The sequence below is a fragment of the Xiphophorus couchianus genome, chromosome 22, assembly GCF_001444195.1.
Source record: "Xiphophorus couchianus chromosome 22, X_couchianus-1.0, whole genome shotgun sequence".
NCBI lineage: Eukaryota > Metazoa > Chordata > Actinopteri > Cyprinodontiformes > Poeciliidae > Xiphophorus > Xiphophorus couchianus.
The window spans coordinates 15,348,479-15,376,088 of NC_040249.1; the positions used below are offsets into that span (position 1 = coordinate 15,348,479).

At 35.2% G+C, this 27,610-nt stretch overlaps 1 protein-coding gene across 33 annotated transcripts in view; it reads left to right on the top strand.

The window, feature by feature from the left end:
• LOC114137983 (neurexin-1a) overlaps positions 1-27,610 on the top strand; it is a 259,399-nt gene that overhangs the window by 198,421 nt on the left and 33,368 nt on the right. For 26 of the 33 annotated variants that reach the window (XM_028006859.1, XM_028006862.1, XM_028006867.1 and 23 more), the window contains 3 exons: positions 12,944-13,115; positions 21,252-21,341; positions 22,682-23,001. In XM_028006859.1, coding sequence (XP_027862660.1) covers positions 12,944-13,115; positions 21,252-21,341; positions 22,682-23,001 — 582 coding nt within the window. The remainder of the gene's footprint in view (positions 1-12,943; positions 13,116-21,251; positions 21,342-22,681; positions 23,002-27,610) is intronic. The other 7 variants (XM_028006881.1, XM_028006882.1, XM_028006883.1 and 4 more) reach the window with 1 other exon arrangement.

Genomic DNA, 27,610 nt, shown 5'->3' on the forward strand with positions numbered 1-27,610 from the left:
TATTTTTTTTAGATTGGAGGTGTTTCAGGAATTCCTCACTGGTCTTTGCTCCTTTCTGACGATTAGAGATTAAGTGTCTTGCACGCTAATCTGGCTTTATGCTATGAGAACATGCCAGCAGAGTTATCTACTATAAGCACAATATTTATAGCCAGTGCGATTTTAAATAAAGCCCAGTTTAAAAAAAAAATCCTACTGTCCTTTCCGAAAGTACAAAACTTAAAAAAATCTGTTTTTGGTGTCCATTCAGCTGTCTATCAAAACAGAATAAACCTCTTCAAAGTAACAAATGTTTATATCAAAAATATATAAAGAAACAAAACTGTTTGCTGTTGCTTTAAGGATATTATTGAAGTACAACACTCCTTCAGATATAAAAGTACAAACAGTAGAAGAGGGACATGCAGGACTGTCACATGTCTTCATAAACAAGCAGCAGAAGGACTTGCTTCAATATGACTCCTTGGACATCAGTTACTTCTTTTTAGCCTTACCTTAGTCTCCTTGCACCAACTCTTGCTCTTGACAGTGGGTGGCAGAATTCTTTACTTTTTTCAGGACATTATTGGGTGTTAAACCAGACATTAATCACAGCATCAGGATAAACAATGTCCCACCTCTTCATCTGGACAGAAGTATACAACCTAGTACTTCTACGTCCAGCTGGACAGCAGAAACATTGCAATGGAAATTGTCGAAAAGCACAGCAATCCCACTTCTTAATTTATATGCCCCTTGTGTCCTTGCAGCTGTAATGCTATATCCTATTATCCAAGCCATCAGTGATGTAGTTGATTCCCTAAGCCATTTGCTTAGGGCTACCTATTATAAACTCTGTATTTAACACTCAGTCAGGTTCAGTCATCTTGGCCGTCTGTTCATCAGTCGGCCAGGTTCTCCATAACAAGGCAGATGGGGACATAGCCATTCTCAAAAACAGATTAAAAAATGAAAAACAATATATGTTCAACTATGACAGGACCTATTAAGGGTGTGTGGCTTTTTTTTTTTTTTATTTGACATGCAAAATAAATCAGCAAAATAATTCTATGTTTTCTGCTGTCTAAAACATATGGTCATTCTGGGAATGAAAAAAAAAGATTAATTTTCTTCGCTTTTCCTTTGTGTCTTCCCTCATTGTGTGATGAAAATGTGTGGTTTTCTACACAAAGGAATTTACAAAATATACAAGAGAAAAGCAAGGCACAAACATTCATTCAGTAAATATCCAATTTACTACAGAAAACAAGCAATTCCATGGCTATCCTCCACAATAATCAGCCTGTTGTTTATTTTGGGTTTGAATCAACTTTTCTCTTTCATGTAAAGTACAACAGTTCAGCTTTGTGTACCAAATTGCTGCCGCAAAATTTGGTTTTGCTGTTGTCAAATGGTATGGGTTTGAGTCAAATGTGGGAATTGGTGTTTTTCTGTTGTAATCTTGAATCATTGTAAAGGTACATTTTTCTGCTTCTGAGAAGCATGTTTTTTTATCTTCTGTTTCCTATAATTTTCTTTATATGAAAAACACACTGTGAGCTTTTCTGTAGGCAGTTTCATGTCTGCTAATGTGCAGAGCCTGAATTGATTATAACTAGATCTCACTTCACTCGCTTGCTGTTGGGGATATTCCAATTTTACAGCTCTCAGACAAACACTGAGACCAGATTCAATATCACAAATAAACCAACTGTAACCTTCACACCCCATCTGATCTGCTACCTAGTGTACAAAACAAAACAAAACAAAACAAAAAAAAAATCTAAAAAGTCACTACTGCTGAGAGCAGAAATATTTTTGCAATATTTTATGAAGGGAAGCAGTTCTCTATTATCAAAAGTACAGAGCGAGATTTATTCTTATAATGTTTGAATAAAGACTATTTCTTGTCATGACATAACACTTCTTGTTTCAGATGTTTTAATGGATTTCTCTTCAGGGATGAAATTGCTGCTGTGTTGGAATAGGAAAATCATTGAGCTATGTAAACATGTGGAAAAAGACGCAGAGAAGTTACTGGACATGAATAAACGAGAGAGTCCTGAGAGAACTCTGTTTTTATCTGTGCTGCCGCAGTCAATGGGAAACAGAGGCAGGTTGTTTGAAGAAAAAATGGGGTACAGTACATGGGGCTGATGGGGAATAATGTGGAAAAAGTTTAAAAAAAACCATCCATGAAATTGCTTGTTGCATCGTTTAAAACCTCTTGATTGATGGTGGCAATTTGAAAGCCTGGCTCTTTCTCAGTGTTGTGGAAGTATCTGAAGCAAGTTCTTCAGGGCTTTCTTCTCAGAAAAGTGCACCCTAAAACGCTTTAACCCAGTTAAATAAGAGCTATTGGCTATATAAATTCAACTTTAATTTTGTTCTTTCGAGGGGTGTTTGTTTTTTGTGCTCCTTGTTGATAGCTGGCCGTGCATAATGGTAATGCCACTCTGGGCAGCTTGATAGGAAACACATTTTCGTTTTTTCTTTGTAAAGGTGGAAACCATATAAATACTCTGGTTACTAACGCAGGCTCTAATGTAGATGTTTTGGTTTTCAGCTCCTACCAAAATGCAAATTAATAAAATGGTTAGGTTAAAGTTTTCCTGGATGAAGGCATTCACTCACTCACTCATTTCACATTTCCAGACATTTACTTTCACTAGTATTGGTGTCGTTTTAAGACTAACCATGTTTTTAAGTTGCCTGTGTATGACTGCCTAAAAAAGTATTATGATTGAAAACATTCTTCTCTTCTTAAAGAAAAAACTGAAATCATTGTTCATCATCCAGCACATATTGTTACTCTGCTTTTACTCTGTTATCGGGAATGTTTTAGCATAAGATCCTGGTTGTAACGTGGGGAAACATGTTCTAACATGGTCAAGCCCCAGTGTATATTCCAGACTGTTGCATTGAAATGTTCCTTGCAAATCCTTTAATCCGAGCCTGCTGACTGTGCCACAAACAAAGGGTGGTAGGGTCAAACTTTATGGCCAGTATTCTGGAACTCACTACGTTCAAGTTCTGCAGATTCCATTGTTCTCTTGAAATTAAGCTGAAAATGTCAAATTGTAAAGTTGAATAGGACTTTCTAATTTTTTTCTTGTTGAAGAATACATATATGTTCTTTTTGTACTTTTGTGCTTAAAAGAAATCATTCCAACAGTAAAGCAGTATTTTTTTTTCTTTTCATATTTGTCTCGTTTTGCCTTGACCATTTCTTTTGCACTTTAGAAGGAACCTGAAAGAGTAAACAATGTCAAAGATAGCAAAAGCTCTCATTTGTTTTGGGATTATCTTTAGCTGAGCACTTCTTAAGCCATTGCCAGTATCTTCCATTTACTAGTTTAACATGGTAGACATCACAATTTTTAGCACCACTTGGCAGACCATAATTATTACAGTCTTTCAATTGGAGTCCAACACATGCAATTGCAATTTTTTTTTAAAATATGGTTGAAAGAAATTTAATTTAGAAGGCTGCTTTGTCTCATTTGAATTTATCCATCTGAATAGCTAATATTAATTTTTAATCTACAGGTGTGCTTGATATGCAAAAATACAGAAAACTAATTTCAGCCCCATACATACAATATATCTCTCCCATTACCATAGCAACAGGCCTTATAACCTGGAACGTTCACAAAAAATTGGTCTGATTTAGTTTTAACTGGCAATTTAACTGTCATTGATAAACAAAAAAGAATCTAAAGATTGGATTGTTACATAAACTTATCACAATCTAATTTCCCACTATATTTTCTGTTAATTGATGTGCTTATAACTTTGGTCTTAGCCAGCAACACATCTATTTCTGAACCACTTCTCTACAAGCGGTAAGGCCCTGAATTAATTTGTGCTGCAAATGCAACGGGCAGGAGTTTTCAGGTTCTCTTGCCAAATGAGAGATAGCTTCAATGTTACATCTAATGGGGCTGTTGAAGTTAGCTGGAAGGCATCCATTGCTCTAAATCCAACAAAGTTATACTCTTATGTATAAGTGCCAGTAGCAGAGAGGAGAATTACAACATAGATGCTTTTGGGTTTTTTTGTGATTTCGTTTTTCACAGTTCGTGGTTTCATCATCATACTTTTATTTTAAGCTAGCAAGCATCAAACTGAAGTTATGTTTTTCTTCTATAAATTAATTTAAAGTTTTATGTGTCAAGCTAGTTGAATTTGCATCCAAACTTTCTATAACTGCATAATTTTTGCTCCGATTGCATATGATTAAACAATTGGAGCAAAAATCTAAATGATTAGACTGGCTTCCATTTTTAAGAATTTGTTTTAGGGCAAACATTTTGTATTCTACCAACTTACTGCATAATAGGTTCAAATCAACATTCGTCCTCTGGCCATAATTATAAACTGATACTGCTTTCAGTACTAAAATCATTAATTACCATTTGAAAGATAATGCTGCAATATTTAACTAGACATTTGTTGTGTTAGGGGTCGGGCTTACAAAAATGTATTAAGAAAAGCCAAAACATTGTGCCAAGCATTTCTTCCAAGAAATGTTTTGACCATGTCTAAATAATTATAGACAAAATCTTTCAAAGAGAAAACTGCAAATAACTATTGGTTTATTATAGCATTGTCTGTGTGCTTTATTCGTTATAGTTAGGAATACATCACATTTCTATTTTTTCACTCCTTAGTTCTTTTACAAAAATCATAGCTACTGCAAAGTATATCACTTCCTTCCGTCTCTTTCTATTTGGGTACCCAAACCATGTACTGTACGTCCTGTAGCTTTAGCTTAACACTTTTCATTCAGTAGTGAAGCTGTAATTTACTCTAGTTTCCCAGTGCAACATTTCAAATAGATTCACAAACAAAAATCAGTAAAAACGTAGATTAAGGGCAGCTTGCATTGGATATGTCTGCCTTTCAGAATAACTTTAAAAAGGTGTATTACCATTGACCTGAAACGGTGTGAGCCCTGCAGCTGTCTTCCTGATGAAAGCAGGAGCATTCAGAAAGTGACAAGCCTAATGTCATTTTCTCTTTAACCATTATATGGATTGTAGGTAATTACTATCATGGCAAAAATGAAAAGGATTATATCTTATTTTAAGAAATAGTTGATGTCTTTTTTAATAATATGTATTTGCCTGTTGTTTTGTTGTTCATGAATTGTGTTCACTGATAACTAGGAAACACATCATATGGAAATTATGGAAACTGAATACCTTTGTAAATATATTGGTGTGTTGCATGCTTTGGTAGGGGAAGAGTTTGAAGTAAAAGACAGGACCTTTCACCCCAATAACTGAGATTTCAAAACACAGCAACATGTAAAGAGATCATTTCTGAGAGGGCAAAGTAAAATATTTGTCCCTATGAAATTTTATGACTAAGATAATAATTTTCATTGTCTGTTTGAGTCACAATGTGAAATGAAGGGTTACTCACCACATATGTTCCTTCCCTCTAAGCATATGTTGCCACTTCAACTCAATCCACTACATATTTTCCCTATTTCTTACTCAAGTGATTGTGCTATCTCCTATCGCCCCGAGAAGGCACTTGATAGTATGTGATCTTATTTGGCCAGAAAGGCATGCAGTATGAATCGTACAGATGAGGTGAGCTGGACTGTGACTATGCTCAGGGGGATGCAGGAAGTCCTCTCGGAGAGGACAGAGATGAAGGTCAACTCACCCCGACTGTGAGCCGGCTGTCACAAGTGGACAGACAGGAGAATCACCTGAAACCTGAATTGATTTCTTTGAGAGGAAGAGAACGAAATTTCAGATATCTGTTGACCTCACTTGATGGAATATGTCACAAGCTGGATAGAGCCGCAGAAAGAGTTTAGACAGGCAGCAAATGCCACTGCAGGAAAAGACGATCAGTGCCTTTTGAAAAGTGCCATCGATCAGCTCCTTTTACTGACACATCTGTCAGTTCCAGCTCAATGTAGGCTTAATGACTCTACTTCTAATGAGTACAAAAAGTTGTTTTTTTTCATATTACAGTAAATTCCCTACTTAACACTTTAGTTTTATCAAAGTTCATGCTCATTACCAAAAGCAAGCAGGTCACATTCCACAACCTTATTTAAAAAAACAAAAAAACAGGGTGATTTCAAGATTATTCAGTGAGTGCAAAAAGAAAGTAGCCCACTCTGTCAATTTAAGATTATTTGAATCCAACCTCAGTAAAATAAAACAATATGCCACAGATTCCATCTTTATCAAGCAATGAGCTTTAGAATTAAAAGAGACCAAATTTAAAATACATTGCCAAGATTAATTTGATATCTGCCTTCAGATCAGCTGCCTTTTTATTGTGATCTCTCTCCTCTTCCTCTTGACCACACCCCAGAGATTTTCCATTAGGTTAAAGGTCAGGGGAGTTTTCTGGCCAATATAGAACAGTAACACCACAGTCATTGAAGCAGCTTTCAGTACCTTTGGCAGTGTGAGTAGGTGCCAAGTCCTGCTGGAATATAAAATCAGCATCTCCATACAACTTGTCAGTAAAGGAAATCATGAATTGCTTTAGAATATCCAGGTAGACTGTGAACTTCTGAAAAGTTCACAAACAAAAATCAGTAAAAATGTGAGCCAACACCTGCAGATGACATAGTATAGAAAACCATCACTGACTGTGGAAACTTCACCCTGGACTTCAAGCAACGTGGATTTTGTGCATTTCCTCTCTCAGCTTCATCAGCAGTAACATTTTGTGGGTTCCCGTCCATGTGAAGGGTTTCGATGTTTTCGGACATTTGTCAAGTCAGCGGTCTTACCCACGATTGTGTAGCCTACTGACCCAGAGTGAGAGACTGTTTAAAGGCTCAGGGAACCTTTGGAGGTGTTTTGAGTTAATTAGCTGAATAGGGTGTTGATTTGAGTTTCCAGTAATTATCTTTTTCATAGTATTCTCATTTTCTCAGACTGAATTTTGGGCATTCATTATATGTGAGCCGTAATTATCAAATTTACAAGAAGTGAAGGCTTGGAATCACTCAGTGTGTGATGATTCTATATAATATATGAATTTCTTTCAGCTTTGATTCATATTCAGATCTGATGGCAGTAATATCAACAAATGTCTTTCACATTCTTTCATATTCAAATTTTTGAGATCTACTAAGATGTTCATGTACTTTCTCTTATAATGATGAAATAACATTATATCTCTTGTTAATCTGGCCAATCTCTCCAACTGCTGTTGTCTAATAATTTATAAATTTTGTCTTTGATGAGCCTTACTCTTATAAAACCACTTGATATAGTTCCTTGACTTTAGAATAAGCTAATCAACTAAGCTATAAGGTATTACATTGTGATGAATCAACAGAAGTAGTTTAGAACCATCAATATAATGACAAAGATATATGATAAATTATCTCTATATAATTTATAGAGATACACAAAATGATAATTACTGGAAGGTTGGATAATTGTTGTAATAACTGGAATTATGCAGACCTGCTCATAATAAATAGGTAAATAAATAAATAAGTAATGGGAGGATTCAGTCAAGCATTAATTATATTATTTTATCACTTGAATTATGCTCATTAGAGTAACAATACATTGATAATTACATCTGAGTGTAAATTTTAAAAGTTATTTAGCACCTTGCTTTTGCAAGTATAATTTGCTTTTTTAGCAGGCATGTTGAGAGTTTGATTAGAATAACAGCATAAAATAAAATAGGAAATGCAGCCAAGCATTTTATATATAACTATTTTATCACTGTAATCATTTTATAATTACATCAGGGAATATGATTACATCAGAGTGTAAATTGAGTAAGTTATTTAGCACCTTGTTTAATAAAGAAATTATCCTTTAGCAAAGTTAGGCTAGTTGCCATCCTATCCTGCATTTGAGAATCATTAAACCTCGGGGTGTGGCTGATTGACATGTAAATGTTAACTTTTAAAATGATTTATCACCGTTTTCTAAATCATAAAAGATTTCCTCACATTTGTCTAGTAGATTTAAACAAATGTTATAAATAGCAGAATACCATCAAGCAGTGTTGGGCTTGTAAAATTAGATTTATTCTTAATAGTTCCTTTACCAATTATACTTGTTGTTGTCATTAAAATAAATTTGTATATAATGATCACCATGAGGGCCACATGCTGTTCGGGCAGAAAAAAATGAATCTCTTTTATTTCTCATCATTATTTGTTTTTTTTATGTAATTTCATTAGCCAAGCTTTGCTTTAAAATGAAGCCAAAGACTGTCAGAAGTAATTAAAAGATAAGGTGCAGAGCACAGTGTTCCAGTGTTAGCTGCGTTAAGACATTTAGCTTCACCAGAGTCTAACATCCCCTCAACATGCACACATCCTGTAGAGACAAACACATTTCATATTGAGGGGATGACAGAGGTGGTCTCTCACCTGCCAGCAGACCCCCCTCACAGACATCCTCGCTGAAGAGAGACGTGTTTTTGTCCTGTGGCGTCAGACTGATGAGATACAGAATGTGACAGGAGCACAGTGGTTGTCAATGCGAATTGCTCATGAACAAGCAAAACATTAGGATGGACTTAGCTGAGGTGTTCATTTTTGCAGAAATCGGAGAAGGGTCTCAACATAGTCTGTAAGACTTTTCCTGAATTCTTGTGGGGTTTTTTCTGTTGCTGTTGTTTTTTTTTTACATTTTTGCAGGGACAATAAGTCCAACCCCAACAAATCTTTTGAACACCAGCGTATCTTGCTGACTTGCTGCGGTTGGTTTGTTTGACCTCCAGGCATATTGTAAACAGCACAACATATAATTTTAACCAAATCACCAGTGTGAAAAACTGATGTAATGTGCTATTCATGGACATCCTTGGAGAAATACATAGGTAGCAATGGCCTTTTTTAAATTAATTGATTTATTTTTCCCTGTCATTTTAATAAACTACTTTGACTGTTTAACACATCTGTTCAAACATAGTTTACAGACATGATTGGGAGAAAATAATGATACCACTCAACAAACCTAATGACTACAGAGGAAAAAAAAAACACTTGGTCTGCTGAGGATATCGTGTAATTTTATAGCTGGTATAACAAGTTTCTGTGTTGGTATAATGAGTGCAGATGGGGAGTTTTAACGACAAACTGACACTCTGAGCGCTGCTGCAGCTACTCCACCCTCCAGCTGCAAGGATTGGAAGCATAAAAAAGAGCAGATTAGAGGAGAATAGTGGATCAACTTCATCAGTTAATTAAACTCTATTGCAGCTTGATGAGCAATTAATCAAAGCAGCGTGCCGAGTGTCAGGCAGGGCTGAGCTGTTGGGGTGTGGTGTGTGTGTGCTCTGTGCAGTATGTTCCTGGGGGGACTAACCTGTGGGGACCAGCACTTACCAAGTGAGCAGCCCTAAAATTGAGCAGGGTGTAATGACTAGGCTTATGTTAGCATCTATCAATCACTCCCTGACATAAGCCAACACCCCATTTATGCTCCAGGATTAGGCTCGTCTTAGTTCTAAAATTAACATTGAACTAGTTGTCTAAGTCAATCTCTTTTCAGTATATGTTGAAATGTATCAGATTTATATTTATAAAATATTTTTCTACAGATCACAGCTCAGATAACAGAAGCAACAACAAATGGAGTTTTGTTTACTACATTTGTTGCATCTCAAGAATTTGGGTATTTGTATTTTTATCCAATTTTTTTTTTACTTGGGTATGACTAAATTAAATCCTACCAAGATACAGTTAATGGGAATATATGGAGCTAAATACTGAAAGACATACAGCCCTGTGCATAGAGTTGGACTTTTAAAATAGTCTGATTTACATTAAAGCATTAGATCAACCCAGTCAAAACTGAGATCTTAATTCATTTGAGAATCGGTGGCAAGACTTGAAAATTGATGTTCACAGACACTCCTTTGCAAGGATACAGCTTTACAAAGAAGAGAAGGCAACATTTTCATTATCTTGGTGTACAAATCCAAAAAAAGACCTCCAAAATATCAAAAGACTTGAAGTTGTTACTGAAAAGATTGACTCGGGAGGTGAATATAAATGCTATGTATTCATTTGTGAAAAGAACTGAAAGATATTTCTTTGCGTTGAGCTCCAAACAAAATCCCTGTAAAATATATTTTAAAAAATGTGATTTTTCCATGAGAAAATGTATAAAAGTTCAGGGGGCAAAATTACTTTTGTCTCTTGAATTTTAATTTCTTCAATCTGATCGTACATGCCTTTCTACTGTCTTTCATCTACCTCCTCATCTCTTTCTACACCACCGCAGAGGCGCTCTTTATGCTTTGAAAATTCAAGTTGGCAGTTTGTGACTAAATGCAGTAAATTTATTAACAAGACCGCAGGGAACATTAAAAGTCAATTGAAGGAGGCTATTAAAAGCAGGATTTTAATTGGGTTAGTGCCTCGGCTGAAACTTTCTTTTTACCCTGTCTCTTTTTCTAAGAGCGATAGTCATAAAAAAAAAGTTCAGAATTAATGCGTTCAGTATGTGCTAGTCCTTGAAAGAAAGTTCCATTTTAAAATCGCAAAGGCTTGTTTCATGTTTTTTTATGCCATTATCCATGACTTTAAAATTCAGGAAACTGTGTGAAAACCAGCCTAGCTGTAAAGTCTGATTATACCATATGCTAGTGGAATCTGCTCTATTCTTGTGCTTCCTCCTACTGAGAAGCTCATTTATCAATGTTTTATGGTGGAAGAGTACATCTCTTTGAATGGCATAGTTTAACAAGATTTTACACACAACACAAGTGTCTTCAGATAAGCCTATGGTCAGGTCTGAAAAGCTGACTATAGCTGTTGTATCTATTTGCTTCTCCATTTTAGCAGGTCAATGTTAGGGCCTGCAAGCAGTGAGTAAATTGTGTTGGCACTGTAGCTTTACTGGATCAGATTATATAATCTGTTGAAATTACATTACACACCATAATATTGTCCTAGTTTTGGTAACGTGGTGTGGCACATTACAAATGGCTTTAATTGTGCTGTGGCTGCTGGCAGTTCTGACATACTCGACTCTTCTGTGCACTTCAAGGGGCCGGGCTCTCAGAGCGTGCATACTCATGTTTGTTTAGTGGCGGACTCAGAAAAGGAGTCGGTCTGTGCACATGGGGGAGTTGGAAAGAGAGATGGTGAGGCGGCATCATATTGGTTGTGCTGACTGGATAATGACATGCAAAGTGCTGCGCCGCTATACTAGGCTGAGCCTCTGACCAAATGCTGCTTTCACTGCAGTTCATAAGCAGAGAGAGCGGTCGGCTGCACTGACATACGCACTCGTCTTCAATGGATTAAACAGGAGGATTGAGGGACTTCGATCATGTACTGTAAAAGGAGCTTATTAAAGCTAATACTCATTATGTGAAGGAGACTGTGGATAAGATGAGTTCTAAACCTCTGAGGTATTTTTGTATTATTTCTTCATAGTTGGAGTTCATGCAGCTTGTGTAATGAAGGTGCCTAAAAGGGCCTAAAAAACTTTACAGATTGAATTGTGCCTTATGAAGACAGAGTTAAGAGGATTATTCATGTTTGTAGCGAATAAAGAGTGCCAGATGGCAACTGTACACAAAGGGGCTTAGCAGGTAAAGTTAATATTAGCTGAATAATTCACTTAATTTTGTTATTTAATTATATATATAAATAGACAGCATAATACATAAGGTAATGAATCTCATTGTGCAAAAACTGGGACGCCCCATTAAATATTCAGTTCATTGTTAATAAATGTTCTCATAACAATGTCTAATCTTCTTATCTCTGAAATACAAAGTGATTTAATTGCACCAGATAAAAAAATAACCTTGTTTTACATATGAAACAAAAGATATCAACACACATCTTTTTTGGTGAGGAATAAGACCTTACCACCAATAGTTTTTCTTACAATCTTAGGCTCAAATTACTTCAGATGTGCACATGTTTGTCAAGCGCTGTCTGATATACGGTAGATGGTGGATTTATTGCTGGTGAGCTTATTCTTTAGTTTTTTCAGACTTCTGTTTATCAGGGGATCCCTTTCAATTTCCGATTGCTTTAGAAGGCCAAGCCTGGGCATGTTGGCAGTTGTTTTGAATTCCCTCCATTTCAGTACTTTGCAATGAATGATTTCAAATTATTTTGAGATCAAACCCCTTCCCAGACTCATAAGCCACAGACTTCTATCTGAATGCCTCAGACACCGCTTTAAAATTCCCACAGCATTCAGTCTTACTTCAACAGTCAAGACATGAAAACATGAAACCTAGTGTTAAAAACAAATCTTCAAACAATGATGTTCTAGTAATGTTCACCTGATGTGATACATCTATTAGTACTTTTAGTTATTTTAGGTGGGAATAAATATGGTACTGGTATATAATACTCCTTCAAAGAAATGCATTTTTTGTACCTTTAACAGAAAGCTCAGTGTGACATACACACACACTTGGATAGCATCATGCAATGCATATGCAATGGAAAAACAAATTGTGATAAATGCTATTCACACAGAAAATAAGGTGCTATATATGACACTTCAAGGGGAGACTTTTTGAAACAATGGGATCACAGTTAGCAGTAAACAAAATAAAACTCTGTTACTTTCCACAAACCAATCTGAGTTATAAAATGCTCTAAAAGCTCTAAAAGCAATGCAGTTCTTGTCATACAGGAAATAAATGAATCACTCATAGATGCAATGTGTCTTGGCAGAAAAGCATTATGTTGTTTTTAACATCAGCTCACTCTCAACCTTTCACAATGTAACTATATTTTCATCTCATGAGACAAAAAGATTAAGAATTATGTTTTGGGAAAACTCAAAATCCCCAACTGTTTCTGTATGTATACGTATTTTTTTTAATTTACAAATTAATGTTTCACAAATTACAAGCTGTATTTTAAAAATCCAAATATGTTTTGATATTTTTCATAACATCTTTATGCACAGTGATAATACATCATTGCTAACACGTCTTGTTGTCTGTGCTCTTCTCCTTTCAGGAAAAAGGAAACATTGCTGTAGTATTTAATGTGGGAACAGATGACATAAACATCGAGGAGACATCAAAGTTTGTAAATGATGGAAAGTACCATATAGTGAAGTTTACAAGGAGTGGGGGTAATGCCACTCTGCAGGTGGATGACCTGCCAGTCATTGAGCGCTACCCTACAGGTGAGTCCTACTGCTTTGCCTACAATTGCATCCGCTGCTGCCTATAGGAGATAAAATGACCTAGATGTTATTAAGCCAGCTATTAAAGTCTTATCTGTTAGGATGTCTTTATGTTAACCTGGCATGGGCTTTAATTGCTATTTATGTTTCTGTTTTCAGCAGCTGTTAGGAATCCCACTAGTGTTGCTGAGTTTTATTACCAGATAATGGTCATGATAAAGCTGTTAAATAACCTTTACAAAATGACTCAAAGTTGAAGTTGCACTTTCCTATTTAAAAACCTTAAGTAATAAACAGTCTCAAAGGACAGTCAAACACTGTCTGTATGTCTGTGTTATGCTCTTTCAATCCACCTACAGTCTACTCTCTAAGGGGCTTAGATCAATAGACTATTCCCTGACAAATTACCAGTTTTATTGTAACAGTGTGCCGTATATTTATTTCTTCATCAATATAGTTGATTGATTTATTAATTGATGAATGGCTTTGTGTTGGACAAGCCTATAATAACAGTCAAAGTAAATGTAGTACTTATGGAGAATTAAACACCATGTCGATGATTGGCTACCTTTAACAGCTAGTTTAAGCATAGAAATGCACTTTTACATTCATCATTTTGACAGCATAAACCACAATTACCCACGCAAAAACCAAGCTGTGTTAATTTTCTTAGTCATTAGTGCTGCTAATAATTTCATTTGTGTAGCACTTTTTATAAACACACTTTACATGACAGCAGAAGATGAATGCAGTAATTGCAGCCCTGTGTAATGGCTGGGAAATAACTGGAAAAAAAAGAAAAGTAGGCTTAAAGTAGTAGAAATGTTTTTCCCAACCATCAACAACTCAACCTTTTAGAAATGTGCCATGTTTTTCAGGAAAGGCAACTTTATGCCATTATTTTTAAGGTGAAAAATATGCAGTAGTCTACTGGTGAACCACTAAAACTCAGCAACACTGGTATGTTTCTGTAAAGTCTTAAAATGTCAGTTGTTCAAATTTTGATGCTACTGTTTGTGTTGTTGAAACTCTTAACTTCTTTACCTGCTGTAAGGCTTTGACAAAAGCTACAGAGTGCCAAAGACATGTCAAAGTGACAGATGCAAATCCAAATCTGAGTTCTGCTGTAGGTACAAGCTATTGTTCCAGAAAAGCAAAAGTTGCACGATCACATTTGTTAAGATGTACGATACCCCAACATGTGTACGCCTCAAAACACATACAAAAGAATCTGTTTCCTTCTTGTCTTCATAACCTTTAATGACCTTTCTGTGGAGAATTGTGCATTCATCTAAATGATAGATGGTCGTATGACTGCAACCCAAACCTCACAGTTTGCCTGAGGTGAAAAAGCAAAACGGAAAGTTTTTGACGTGGTCGTGACGGGATGTGAGGCAGATTTAAACGCGGTCATGCTCCCATCTCTGCATTTAAAGATGCGTGCTATAAGGTGGCTCCTGTGGTTAGCACTGTTGCCTCACAGCTAGAAGGTTGCCAGTTTGAATCTTGGCTGGGATCATTTTGAGAGGAGATTGCACATTCTCCCTATGCATAGATTCCCTCTAGGTAAACCAGCTTCCTCACGCAGGTCCAAAAACAAGCATGTTAGGTTAATAATGACTCTCAACTGGAAGTGAGTCTCTGTGCATGCATGCATCTAAACCCTTTTGACCTGTCAAGAGTGCAATTGCGTTATTTTAAACCATAACAAATTTAAGAGAGTATAGAAAACAGATTATGTTTTCTATACTAAAGTCAAAATAATTTAAGTTTAATTTAGCTTACCATAGTTCCTTTAATTGTTTAAAACAGCAGTAAACGTTTATTGAAAAGTTAACAAATCCCTTGAGCAGTGAAATGCTGACAGACAGAACACTTGATTTAATCAAGTAAACGTTATCAAACTCTGAATTTTTAAACAGACTATTTTTGATGATGCCCCACAAATGACAGCCTGTTGCAAAGTGAAAGGGTTGACTCCACTTCTGGTGGATTTGAATTGGACTGTTGAGTTGAGGACAGAACAAGGCAATGGATTTTTTTTTTTTTTACAAAAGTAAAATTATTTCCTACATTAATATCTCTCAGCTATGCAAAAGGTTTTTGGGGGGGTTGTGACAAAAATTTATTTTTTTTGTCTGTGCTTCAAACCACAACAGGGGAGCTATTCTATCCCATTCAGTGAATTATTTTAGTCAATCAAAAATATAAATGTTTCGAAATAACTGAGCTACAATTGTTTTTGAAATATGTTTCAAAATCTTAGCGGAGCTCTGCTTTATGTATGCTAAAAATCTCATTCTTTAAAATTTTGCTGCAATTAATGTTCACCTGGTTGCCACCCACCAATAGAGGGTAAATATTATGATATTATTGATTGATATTTGAAAATTTAGAAACATATTTGTAATATCCAGGGGTGGAACAGTCTGGGTCTGTTACAGACAGACCCAGACTACATACTACAACTACATACTTCTTTCTAATGCATTGGTGTTACTGGAAAAAAAGTTAAAACAGTGCTCTCTTGTGAAATTGTAGACAGGTAATATTTACTAATATAGTGTTGTAGTACCTCATTAAGAACATGCTATAAACAAATTACTATTGAAGTCCTCTGTTAGCCTTCCCACCACTTGAGGATTTCTTCATTTTTCTATAAATTGCATCCGATATGGCATCATATTTACTGGCTACCCATGTAAAGTAACTATTACTAATAACTTCACAGAACATCACTTTTGTCTTCCAGCTGTCCATTTCGGCTGTAATTCTACTGATTTAAGGGTAAAAGTAGGTAAATGTTGACAAAAAAAGACAGCGACCATCTATTGCTTTCAAACCTGTTAAAGCTTGTCTGCCCAACATTTGACTAATTTAAATTCTCGTCAACATATTCTGAAGGGTGGATATTATGTACATAAATCCTCTCATGGCAGTTGATGGGTTTTAAATGCTGCTGGAAAAAAATATCAACCTCATCCCCACCAATCACACTTCGGTGACAATGCCAAGTCCGGTTACATTATTAGGCCTGTAGCAAACTAATTACATCTAATCACAATTACTGCATGGTCCTACCCCCTTCCCCAGCACACAAAGTCATTATTCTCGCAGCTCGCCTGTTGTTTGATTAGCATCCATGTATTCCTATAACATACTCATAATAGCAACCCTCCGTCCTTCTTAGGCCACTCACGGATCAACAGTGATTATAATAAATGTGGACAAGAAAGATAAAAACGATGGCTGGAAAGTGAGGAGAGAGGAGGAGTTTGAACTTGGGGCTGATGTGATATCACTCTAAAAGCAAGGAAGTAATTGCTTGAACAGACCCACAACTACTGTCCTCATAACCTCATTAAAAAGTCTCATACTGGATGCTTAAAGGCCATTAAAAGTCTTTAGGACAATTATGAGAATCTGAAATGCTAGCTGTGCATTCAGACACATAAGTAGTCTCCTGTTTGTTGTAGTTTAGGTTGATCTTTCTTTTTTTTCTGTACATAATAGGGTTGTGCAGCAAAGGAAAAAAAATCAGTTGCTTCTCCAGAGCCTTGGCCGTGGAAGTAATACCATCACAATTGTGCTGCCAAACCCAGAGGGTACAATGCAGTATCCTATCGAAGCATCCAATGAACACGCACTGCACACAAAGATAATGGAGAAGTTCCTGGCCTTATTCTTTTACTGTTATCAGAGCTTGGTGCACTTACAGTGCTCTCTGTCTCTTCCTCTCCTTAGCTCGCACTTCCTTCTTCTTTTTTATGCCCTTTTTACCTTTGTCTGGCCACCCCCCATGTCGATCCCACCCACTGTTTTTCAACAGTGTGGTCTGGTGTCTGCTCTGACATAAGGGGTGTGAGATTTATTCATCAAAACTCCCGCCTATCTCTCCTCATTTTCTTCCTTGGTCTAAAAAGTCAGCCTTTCCCTTTTGTCATAGAAGTCATCACACAGCATGCTTAAGAAGTATCCAACGGCTATCACAGTCAGACAATGGACTAAAATAGTAAAATAGGAGGATGACTTTCCTTTTTTTTCTTTTTTTAGCTGTTTCCTCCTAAAATTTTTACTATAGCTTAGCTTTGCCACCCGTATGAAAATTTTATGGGAGTCACAATGAGAGCAAATCATTCATAATCCTCATAGTTGGTTTTAAATACCTGTTTAGCTTAGAATTACCAGGTTCAGGTGTAAGCACACTACCTTAGTATTTTAACCAAAAGTGGAAAAATGCATTCCAGGTTTAACCCTGGAATACATTAGCCAGCATCCATCCATCAGATCTTATGTTACCCCAGCACAGAGAATAACAACAATTTAGAGATTTGTGTAGGTTTCTCCTATTTAATTGCCCTCATAAACATCATCTCATAAACAATCCGAGTGTTGGAATATTTGCCCATTTTACGTGGTGAGAATCTGAGGGCTTGTTATGAGATAAAGTTGCTGTCTTATCTGACCACTCCATTAACGAAAAAAAAAAAAAAACAAGTGGGTAAGGGCATGGTGGGTCGGGTGGGACAGCTCAGCTGAATAGCTGCTGCCTGGCAATGGAGATAAGACAGGCTGTCCCACACCAAACCAAATCACCGCTTAACAGCAGTCACAGGCTCTGCTCGCAGGCACGATGAATGAGCTGCAACAAAGCCCGGGGGATAGCATTGTTTAACACCCCATGGTTCTGCAGTGAGGATCAATACATGATCAGACCTTGATTATATCCACACTTAATTAACCTCAGTATAGCGATAGACTGAGCCTGCCATTGGATGCAGAGCTAGAAAGATAAGCTCTTTAAAATTGGTGCATATTTTTGCTCAGTCGTGAAGGATTCTGGCACAATAGCAAGCTTTGTCTGAGCATAAGTATGTGTGTTAACTTTATAGAGCATTTGCCTATATGCACCTGGCAGCCACCAAGGTTTTCCCATTAGTGTCTTACATTTCTAATAAAAAAATAAAAAAACTTGTAATCTTTGCTTCATAATTTTATTTGCACTTCGTAGCTGCACAGATAACTTATTTTGAATTTTAACTACTTTAACATATTAAACCACCATTTGTATTCCCAAATTTACACTGACTAATGATGAAAGTATCAGGGGAAAATGTCTTGAAATTCAACGTGTCTCCTTTCGGCTCTAAATTTATATGTCCTCACTGTCCTTTCATTAGCTGTAGGCTAGCATTTTTCCAAAGCACCAATCTGCTCCTGACCTCTCCTCAGATGAGGTGATGCAGTGGCAGGAAATGGAGAGGTGACATAACTAACACCTCATGACTGGCAAATGGAGGTGACAGAAATTAACAAATCCCATGAATGTTCCATTCTAACAGCAATCAAGGATTATTCATCATTTTGTCTCATTGAAAATACCGAGAGGCACAGCTGTGTTTGGCTGCGTAAACATTTGCCCCCAACAAATGCAGTATTTACCCATGTTGAATCGTGCAAGCTATAATCTGTGCCGAAAACTCTTGGGGAAACCATTTACCACACTTTAGTGAGTGAAGGAAATTTAATAGGAGCTCTTTTAAACTGTGTGCTGTTGAATTTAAAGAGAATTCTTTATATAATGTGAAATTACTTAATAGGAACATAGTGTAAATGAATGAAGTCTGTGTTACTTCAAGAATATAGAAAGGCTTACATTTTATTAAATATGCATCAAATGAAATGTTCCCTCTTGATTGTGTTTAGATTGAAAATCATAACCAATGTTATTCTTTAAACTTCATTTATGTGATATGAAATCCCTCTGGGATCAAACACTTGTAGGATGTGTTTCATCACAGTTTGCATTAATGGTTGCATTCATACTGTTAAAACATCAAATCAACAGCTGATAGATGATTTCATACTGCCTTGTAAATATTTTTAAAGGCTTCTTTCCTTTGCAGAAGCTATTTTGTTTATACAAGCAATTCCTTAAGGCTCTGAGTCAATTTGCTACCCTGTCAATTTGGACTTTATTTCTCTTAGTAAAGAAGTTTGAGGAATGATACAGATTGATATAATAAAAATACCTAAATTCTACTTTTATTTCAGGCCACTTGTATAATATTTCCAATAATGGTAGTTCTGATACATTTTTGGATCCAGTTGACGGTGAGATTATTCACTGTAGTAAAATAAATTATGTTTCAGTACACTTGTGTATATTATTAAGAAATGACTATATATTATTTTGACCCCACAAGTTTTTGCTCTTTTATGAGTTTTTTTATTTTTTTGTGTCATTTTGGAAATTGACGACACACACATTAGCTAATGAAATTGACGGTCTGATGGCACCATCCCTACTGTCCCAACATGACATATTCCGTGCTTCTCCATGCTAAGACTGCAGGACACTTAAAAAACATCCCTAAGTTTTACAAAAAGACATTTGGAAGACCAAAACTTTAAAGGTACAAAATGCCAGAGAGAAAATGACCCGCACCATTTCTTTATCTGTAATAATTGCTCAAATATAATAATGATTTCTGAACCAATGACTATACTTTTACATTTGAGTTTCACCTTATCTTAGGTGAGAACCCATTATTTCTCAGACAGTGTTTTTAAATAAGTAAAATAGATGCGGTCTAGGTCTAAAAGCGGTCTAGGTCTAAAAGCAAATGAGTGAAATGCATAATCACTGTGTTTCACATTCAAACACCTTCTGTAACAGGAATGATAGTTAAGGAAATGATTTATGCTGAAAGAACAGACTAAAAATACACTAAATGAGTCTTTTCATGACAGGCTCACTGGACTTCATCCGTGTTTTGTTTTTTTACGAACAGAAAAATGGGCATTGTTTAACAATGTTGTTCTCACATTAACTAATGAAGTAAAATTAAACGCCCTAGATTCTTGTGTGGCTTCCAGAGTGCAGAACAAATCTTTCTGAATTGTTGCTGAGGTCAAAGTGCTCCACTAAATCTCACTCACAGACGATTGTGTTTCAACTTGGCACAGTCAACTGCATCCAAACACCATGAGCTGCACACACAAGCCTTCAATCCTTTCTCTGTGTGGCTGATCCTCAGCAGTAATTCAAGCTGATGTGATTAAAAATGTCTTTTTATGCGCCACCTTACCTCCAAGACCTTTCATCTGATCAAACGTGCATCTGTTACAAGGTTAGCCTCCTCTGTTCATTTCTTTGCCGTTTTTTCCTCTCCGAGGCCTTTCTCCGCTGACTCATTGTTAGCTACAGGATCCTTTATCGGCCAGAACTGAATTAATATAGTTGATGGGACAAACATTGTCAATCTGCCAGAAGAATAGAGCTGACTGAATTCAATCTCAGCAGACAATACCAGGGGAAAAGCACTCAGAGACAGTGCCACTTTGCTGAACGTTTTCTGTTTTTGAGAGGTTATTGGCCTTGACAAAAGGGTAATGCAGAGTTTTCTTTCATTAAAGCCAACATGTTCCTCCAATGTTGGAGTGCAGATGGTTTCTGCTCTTATGTGATTTATTTGGGCTATGTTTTAAAAAGATTTTCCTATCTGACAAGTAATCCAATTAAACTCAAAACTCTACCAGCTGTAGCTTTCGTCAAAGCCATTTTATTACAGGGTTAACTGTGTATGAACTTACATTGACATTGTCTTCTGACCAGATGTTCTAAGAGTAATCTGTTTTAATTGTGATATTGCAAACATCTTAATATTTATTGTCAATTAGGCTATTGTTAAATGGGGGGTACATTTGTTAAAGTTAATATAACTATAAAAGATTTACATAATAATAAAATTAAATGATGATTCTTTGGTGTAGCTGGCCAAAAAGTCATATAAAAAGATGCAGAAGGAAATACAAATTTTAAGGGAAGTTTTTGGTAATGGTTATGTTTAAATTTGTGCTTTTGGTTGTTTAATAACATAGCCTTATTAATTAAAATGAAACGGTTCCATGATCGTTCACTTATTTTTGATAAACTAAATCTAATTTGTTGGCTAAAATAAAATAAAAAGAGTGCAGTGTGTTCAAATTATGTTTTAGTAAATACTGTGTTTTAAATTTATAAATAAATATTAAATTAACTTTGTGCAGTCTTTAACTCCAGCTTTAAGTATGACTATCTAACCTTTGACCTTACAGATTGTAACCAATGAAATGTCTCTTTAAACTTTAAAGGCAACATTGATAACGAACGCCTGGCGCTTGCTAGACAGCGAATCCCATACCGACTCGGTCGAGTAGTTGACGAATGGCTACTCGACAAAGGTAAAATCACTGATTAAAACTTCAAATAAAATAAACTGATCTTAACCAAGTTGTAGCACCATTTTGTAAATAATAAACCTAAAAAAGCAAATGTTCAGTAAAACGTAAAAATTTAAATGTTTTGAACAGTTAAATTTAGTTGGTAGTGTTTTTATAATAATGTATTTACTTTATAGATGTCAGCTCTTTTAATAAGTGTTTCTTTATGGTTAAAGGGACTGTAAATATGAATTTAAATTTAAATGTATCCAAACTCATAAAAAATGTCTATAAAGTACTGTAGTATTTTGCTGTAAATATAACTGATAGTTCTAAAAGTTGTAGTTTAGCTATTCATAGGTGTTTAAGTGTTATTTGAAACACTTTTTATTATATTTAGATTACAGGGTATTACTTAGTCTTGTTTGATATATTCAGGTAAAATGCTAGCAATGATAAATAGTATGCAATACCAATTGGCATTAGAATTTTGAGTCCCTTTAACAGCGATTGTAAACATGTTTAGTCATTGAGATAAAGAAACTGTAATATAAAATAAACTGAGTGCATGCTGTGTTTTCATAGTTCAATAACTAATTCATATTGTGAGCTAAAATATTATTAGCCCTGTCATTTTTATTATTTTCCTTTGGTGTTTATTCCTCTTGTTTGTATGCAAAGTTTATTTCATATTTTATCTTTTTTGTAATTGCAACAACTGTTTAATTTTCCCCCCTGTTTTGCTTTTGCTAAAAGGGTCAGAAGTAAAAATGCAAGGTCTTATTGGTTTTTTTTTTGTTTTAATTTTTTTGAGTCTAGATACATGAAAAGTCTACTCTCGCTGCCTGTTCCACTCTTTTATTTATTTATTTTTTATGTCGAATTTTAAGAAAACCTGTCGGATAACACAACAATAGAATAACAACATATATGTATTTCTATTTTTTTTATTTATATTGTAATTGAAAAAAATATTTTGCATTTTTAAAACAGTTCCTGTTTGGTGAATTCTTTTATTAAAAATTCTTACAAATATATTCATTGAATTATTATTATTATTATTATTATTATTATTATTATTATTATTATTATTACTATTGGTAGAATTTCCTTTTAGCAAAGCTTTAATTTTTATTTCTTTTTCACATTCAGCTTTTACTTTACTCACCCTTTTTATTGTCATCTCATTATTATAACTACAATAAATTACCAGGGTTTGTCCAGATACCTTGTAATTTATTGGTCCCATTAGCCATTGGGCAAATAATCTGTCTTTCTGTCCTTTTATTTCCTGTTTTAGTGAAAGTGGTTGAGTCCACAGTTTAGCGTTCCTGTATGTATGTAACATTCTTTTTCTGCAGGGCGACAGCTTACAATCTTCAACAGCCAAACTACTATACAAATTGGGGGCTGGGAGCGAGATCGGAGTCGATCCTTTCAGGGCCAGCTCTCAGGTCTCTACTACAATGGCCTAAAGGTGTTCAACATGGCCGCCGAGGGCGATCCCAATATAAAGATCCAGGGCAGCGTTCGGCTGGTTGGGGAGTCTCCCTCCTCTATCACACCTCAGTCGAGCACCACAGCCAACCGCTCGGAAACATCCACATCCATCATGGAAATCACCACCACCACCGCATCTACCAGGAGAATTAAACAGACCACACCGCGGGAACCTCAGCAGGTAGGGATATATTTTTTTCTTCATTTCTATACACATCTCATGATATATTTCACTGATGTTCATAAGTGGATAAGCAAACACTGGATAAGCAATCATTAAAAAGCAGTACATACCTGAGTTTATTTTGTGTTACATGTCCTTTCTTGAGCTAACATTTGTTTTACTTAAAAAACAATCATATTTAGTAATGTATTCCACAGCTGGAGTACCATCTGCAGGTGCCCTTTCAAGCGTTTCTCATGATAGTAATCAGATATGGTTGGATAAGGTGGGTGTGTCTGAGGGTGATAGAGGTGTGTGTTACCTCTTAAATGTCAAAATGTGTGTCATATCCAATGACGTTATCAGATAATTAATGGGTTATTTTAGCCAAGAAAAGAAGACTTATTCTATTAAGTCCTTCAGGGTAAAGCATGGATCAGTCTTACATCATAAGTATGTATAGTAAGTAGGCCTGTAATGATACCAATTTTGGTGGGCAATAAATTGTACCAGAAATTATTGCGATAAACATAAAAAGTGTCATCACTCATGCACTCATTCACAGGAAAAGCATAGAGGGAACTTTAAATATCATCATAGAACCTTTTTATTAAGGTTTAATCAGTCAATAGTTTAAAATCACTATGGATTAATTATTTTTTGATTAATAAGAGTTGGTTGGGAAATATAAAGTCTTATAGTACAGATAGGTTTAGTATAATTTTTAAAATGTATACATGTTTTGTAATTACAAAAAATAAGTTAATAGCTCAATTTGAAATGTTGAGAAAACAATTTTGTTGCTACAAATTCTAATAAACCACTGCATATCTATTTTAGACATATTAAGACATTTTTAAATCTGTTTTTCAAAGCCTGTGAACACTCAAATATTAGTGATGTTAGTGCTTTAACACACTTTCTTCCACTTTATTATTAAGTAACATTCTGCAGCAGAATGAATGCACACCCCAGCTGGTGGAGTAACAGACAAAAGGCTATTATTATGTCTTAATTCCTAGTGAAATGTTACCAAAGCACAAACTGAATTGGCTGGAAAGGAACAAACATTAACTAAAATTGAGCTCATTCTTATTTATGTCCATTATTGTAGAGAAAACTGAGGGATGAGAGGGAAAGACAGGGAGTGTTTGGTGATTTAGAGAATGAAACAGAAAGTAAATGTAAGTATTGAAATGATCTTGGTATAATGATAAACTTGAATACTCTAATCAATAACAATTTTCCATGTTGCAGTCATGCAATGCATTCATCCCCTTCTTATCATTCTCTGAGCTCACACTTCCAACTGAAGGATTAGTAAAAAATCAAGGCTAGCTTCTTGTACCTGTTTAAAAAGTGTATATGTCAGCAAGCATCCATGGGATCTACAGGGAGTTGTTGATACCAGTTTGACTTAAAATTTCAGAGATGTATTTAATTTAATGGAATAAAAAAGAACAAATGAGCAGGCTTAGCTATTTTTGTATGTGAATACAGTGCTACACAGTTCCATCAGAGGCATCCATATAAGATAAAAGGTCACAGTATTAAAGAGTTGCTGAACAATGTGGGTGGGTGATAAATGAGGCATGGAAAAGTGTAGTCATTGGGAGACTTCAAGAACATCGGGATGTATTTAACACAACAGCCTGATGAGTTACTGCAGTAGGACACTATTTTCTTAGGACACTCAAAGACACTAGAATTGGTGAGAAATCTGAATGTAGTCATTGAATTTAAAATAGGAAAACTTTCATTCACTGTTTTCTCATTCCATCTGCAATGTGAGAGTGAGTGTAAAACAAGATTACAGAATTGATCAAAATAAAATAAAACACACTTTATTTTTTTCTTCTTCCATATAAAAGAATCAAAAATAAAATATAGAACCTAAAAAAATATATTATTATACTTAGTTCTTGCAAAATGTATCACATGTATTGCACAGATTTAATCTGCAGGATTCTCAGTCATACAATACATAATTTTTAGTCTAATCTAAAACTCTTAAATATTAAAACTATTAAGAGGCTCTTGTTTTTTTAATTTTTTTATTGTTTTTTTATTAATTAAATTACTCCAAGTTTTACAGAGAAACTAATGGATGGACAATGAATACATATACATTCAGATTTTATGAAAAAATGGTTTGCTCACTAGAGCTCACTTGCTTTGCACACATTGTAAATATTCCAGTACAGTAAGATCTTTAAGTGATGCTTGCTCTACAGATTTAGGGCGTGTCAGCTTGCATTGCTCCAGCTAATGATTTTGAAGATTCTGGCTTTCCTCACACGCCCTTTCTGAAAGTTCCTTGAATACTTGTCTGGCTGATATTTTGGAATCCGCTGGGCTTTGGTTTATGGATAATGTCATGTCATAGTCTTCTACAGCTCCTCAGTGCAAAGTTATGCTTTATTAACAAGACGGTTGTCATTTTAGAGCAGAGTAGTGTAATCATTACCCACAGTAAAAAAAAAAAAGTTTATGAGATAAAATTAACTTTACAAGAGATTTGAATTCAAATCCCAGTTGGAATGACTTAATCTTAGAAGATGACACTAAACCAGTACAAACACAGTGAATGACACAGGCGCCTTGCCTTGACTGTAACTCATATGCTCATAGTTTCTAAATTGGTTGTCTCTGCAGTGACTTTTTCTGCTGTGTTTGCTTACTGCTGAATGCAGAGCAGGTACAGTATTGTTTTTGCTGAACTGTCATGTCCTAATAGTGTATTTATATACAGCAGTGCTTAATCACATCCAATTAGACCATGCTTATGCATAAATTTACTGACAATGAAACAGCAACTGTGTACCTAAAATCACAAAGACGGGATATGAATTCCTTCGTCTGGATGTGAATCTCAAACTTATTTATTGGGCACTCATTCAAAACTTGACCAAAGTTGACCAATGTGCTTTGCTATGAAGCAACAAAATAAATAAGACAAAGAAATGTATAAAGAGGAACTAGGAACAAATCATAAGACACAGTATTTACTCATTTTCTAATGCAATCAATTGAAAAGGTATGAAGTTGAGCAGTGATTTACTTGACCTTGAGTCTACAAATTGTTAAAATGTTTCTATATTTTGGTGCAGCTATTGCAAAAACCTGATTTCTATTTTTATTTTATTCTGGATGTTGAACTTTAAGAGAAGCTCCTCAACAATGTGAAAATTGAAGATATCCATTAAATAAGATGAGGTCGTACCATTCCACACTTTACAAGTTATCATTAACATTTTGAATTAAATTAGCTTGTAGTCGAGGGAAAGATGACTCATCCAAATCAACCTACAGTTATAATAAAAGTATGAGCATCTGTTAATATAGGATGTGGGTTTCTGTTTTTGCACACTTTTACTAATGAAAGCACAAAATGGCACAAGTGAAAACATTACTAAAAATTTGCAGGGCTGGGAAGTAACTAGCGTTGCAGTAATTAGGTACAGTTTGTCTGTACTCTGAACTTTACGTTTTTTACAAAACTTTCTACTTTTACTTGTGTCTGATGCATTATTATTAAGATGCATCTCATTGTTTTTGCATCCTTTTGAAGACAGAGGTGCAAAACCCCCATCAAATATAGTTCAAATTAACCTCTAAAATAAAGAAAACCCGTGGCTCTACCTAAGGGATTAGTTTATCTATAAGTATGATAAAGGCAACTTTGTCATACTTACAACGTATGACATAAGTATATCATACTTATATGATATATAAGTATGATATACTTATTCATAAATAGTATAAGCATATGATAAATAATGATATAATTTATCATTATAAGGCATGTACAGTATAATGATAAATGCCTTTATCATTATGATAATGATTTATCAGCTTAATTTATGTTCAAAACTATGGCCATGCAAGCATTCAGAACAATATTTTAAGAACAAATGTAAATAATTTTTATGATTATAATCTGCATTAGTTAAAGCTGAAAACCAACCATCAGGTGCTTAGTTTAGAGACAGTTATTTGTAACTATTAAATAGAAGGGACAGAGGATCTATTGGATGAAGATCAGAACTGCCAGGTTCTGAAGAAAAAGGAAAACAGAGAAGCTTCATAGATAAAGTGGAGGATGCAGAGAAGGATGCTGAGATGGAGGAGATGATGAGCTGAAGAGAATCCTAAAGACAGCAGCAGAACTTGTAAAAAAGTAACAAAGTAACTTAAAGTTAGTTTGGTCATTTTTACTTTAATTTGAGTAAAAATGTATACTGGTACATTTTCTTATGTTTAAATACGCTTTTATTAAAGTAACTGTACTTTTACTTGAGTATATTATTTTTGCACTCTTTCCATATCTGCATCACTTTTACATCATATTATTATTTAGTGCCATAGATGATGCAACACAGTCCATTGTCCCTTGCTGCATTGCACCAAAATGAGCTACATTGCATAGACCAAACGTGTATAATGATCTGACGCGGTGTTGTCAAACCTGCTTTCACCATGTCAAACAAAGTTGATTTTGACCATGAACCAGGCTGCAATCAGCGATCCAACATACTGCCTGACGACTTAATATTAGGGGCCACTTATCAACACATTTGTGAAAAGAACGGAAACATCTTTTTTTGAAGGTTTATTGAGGCACTAT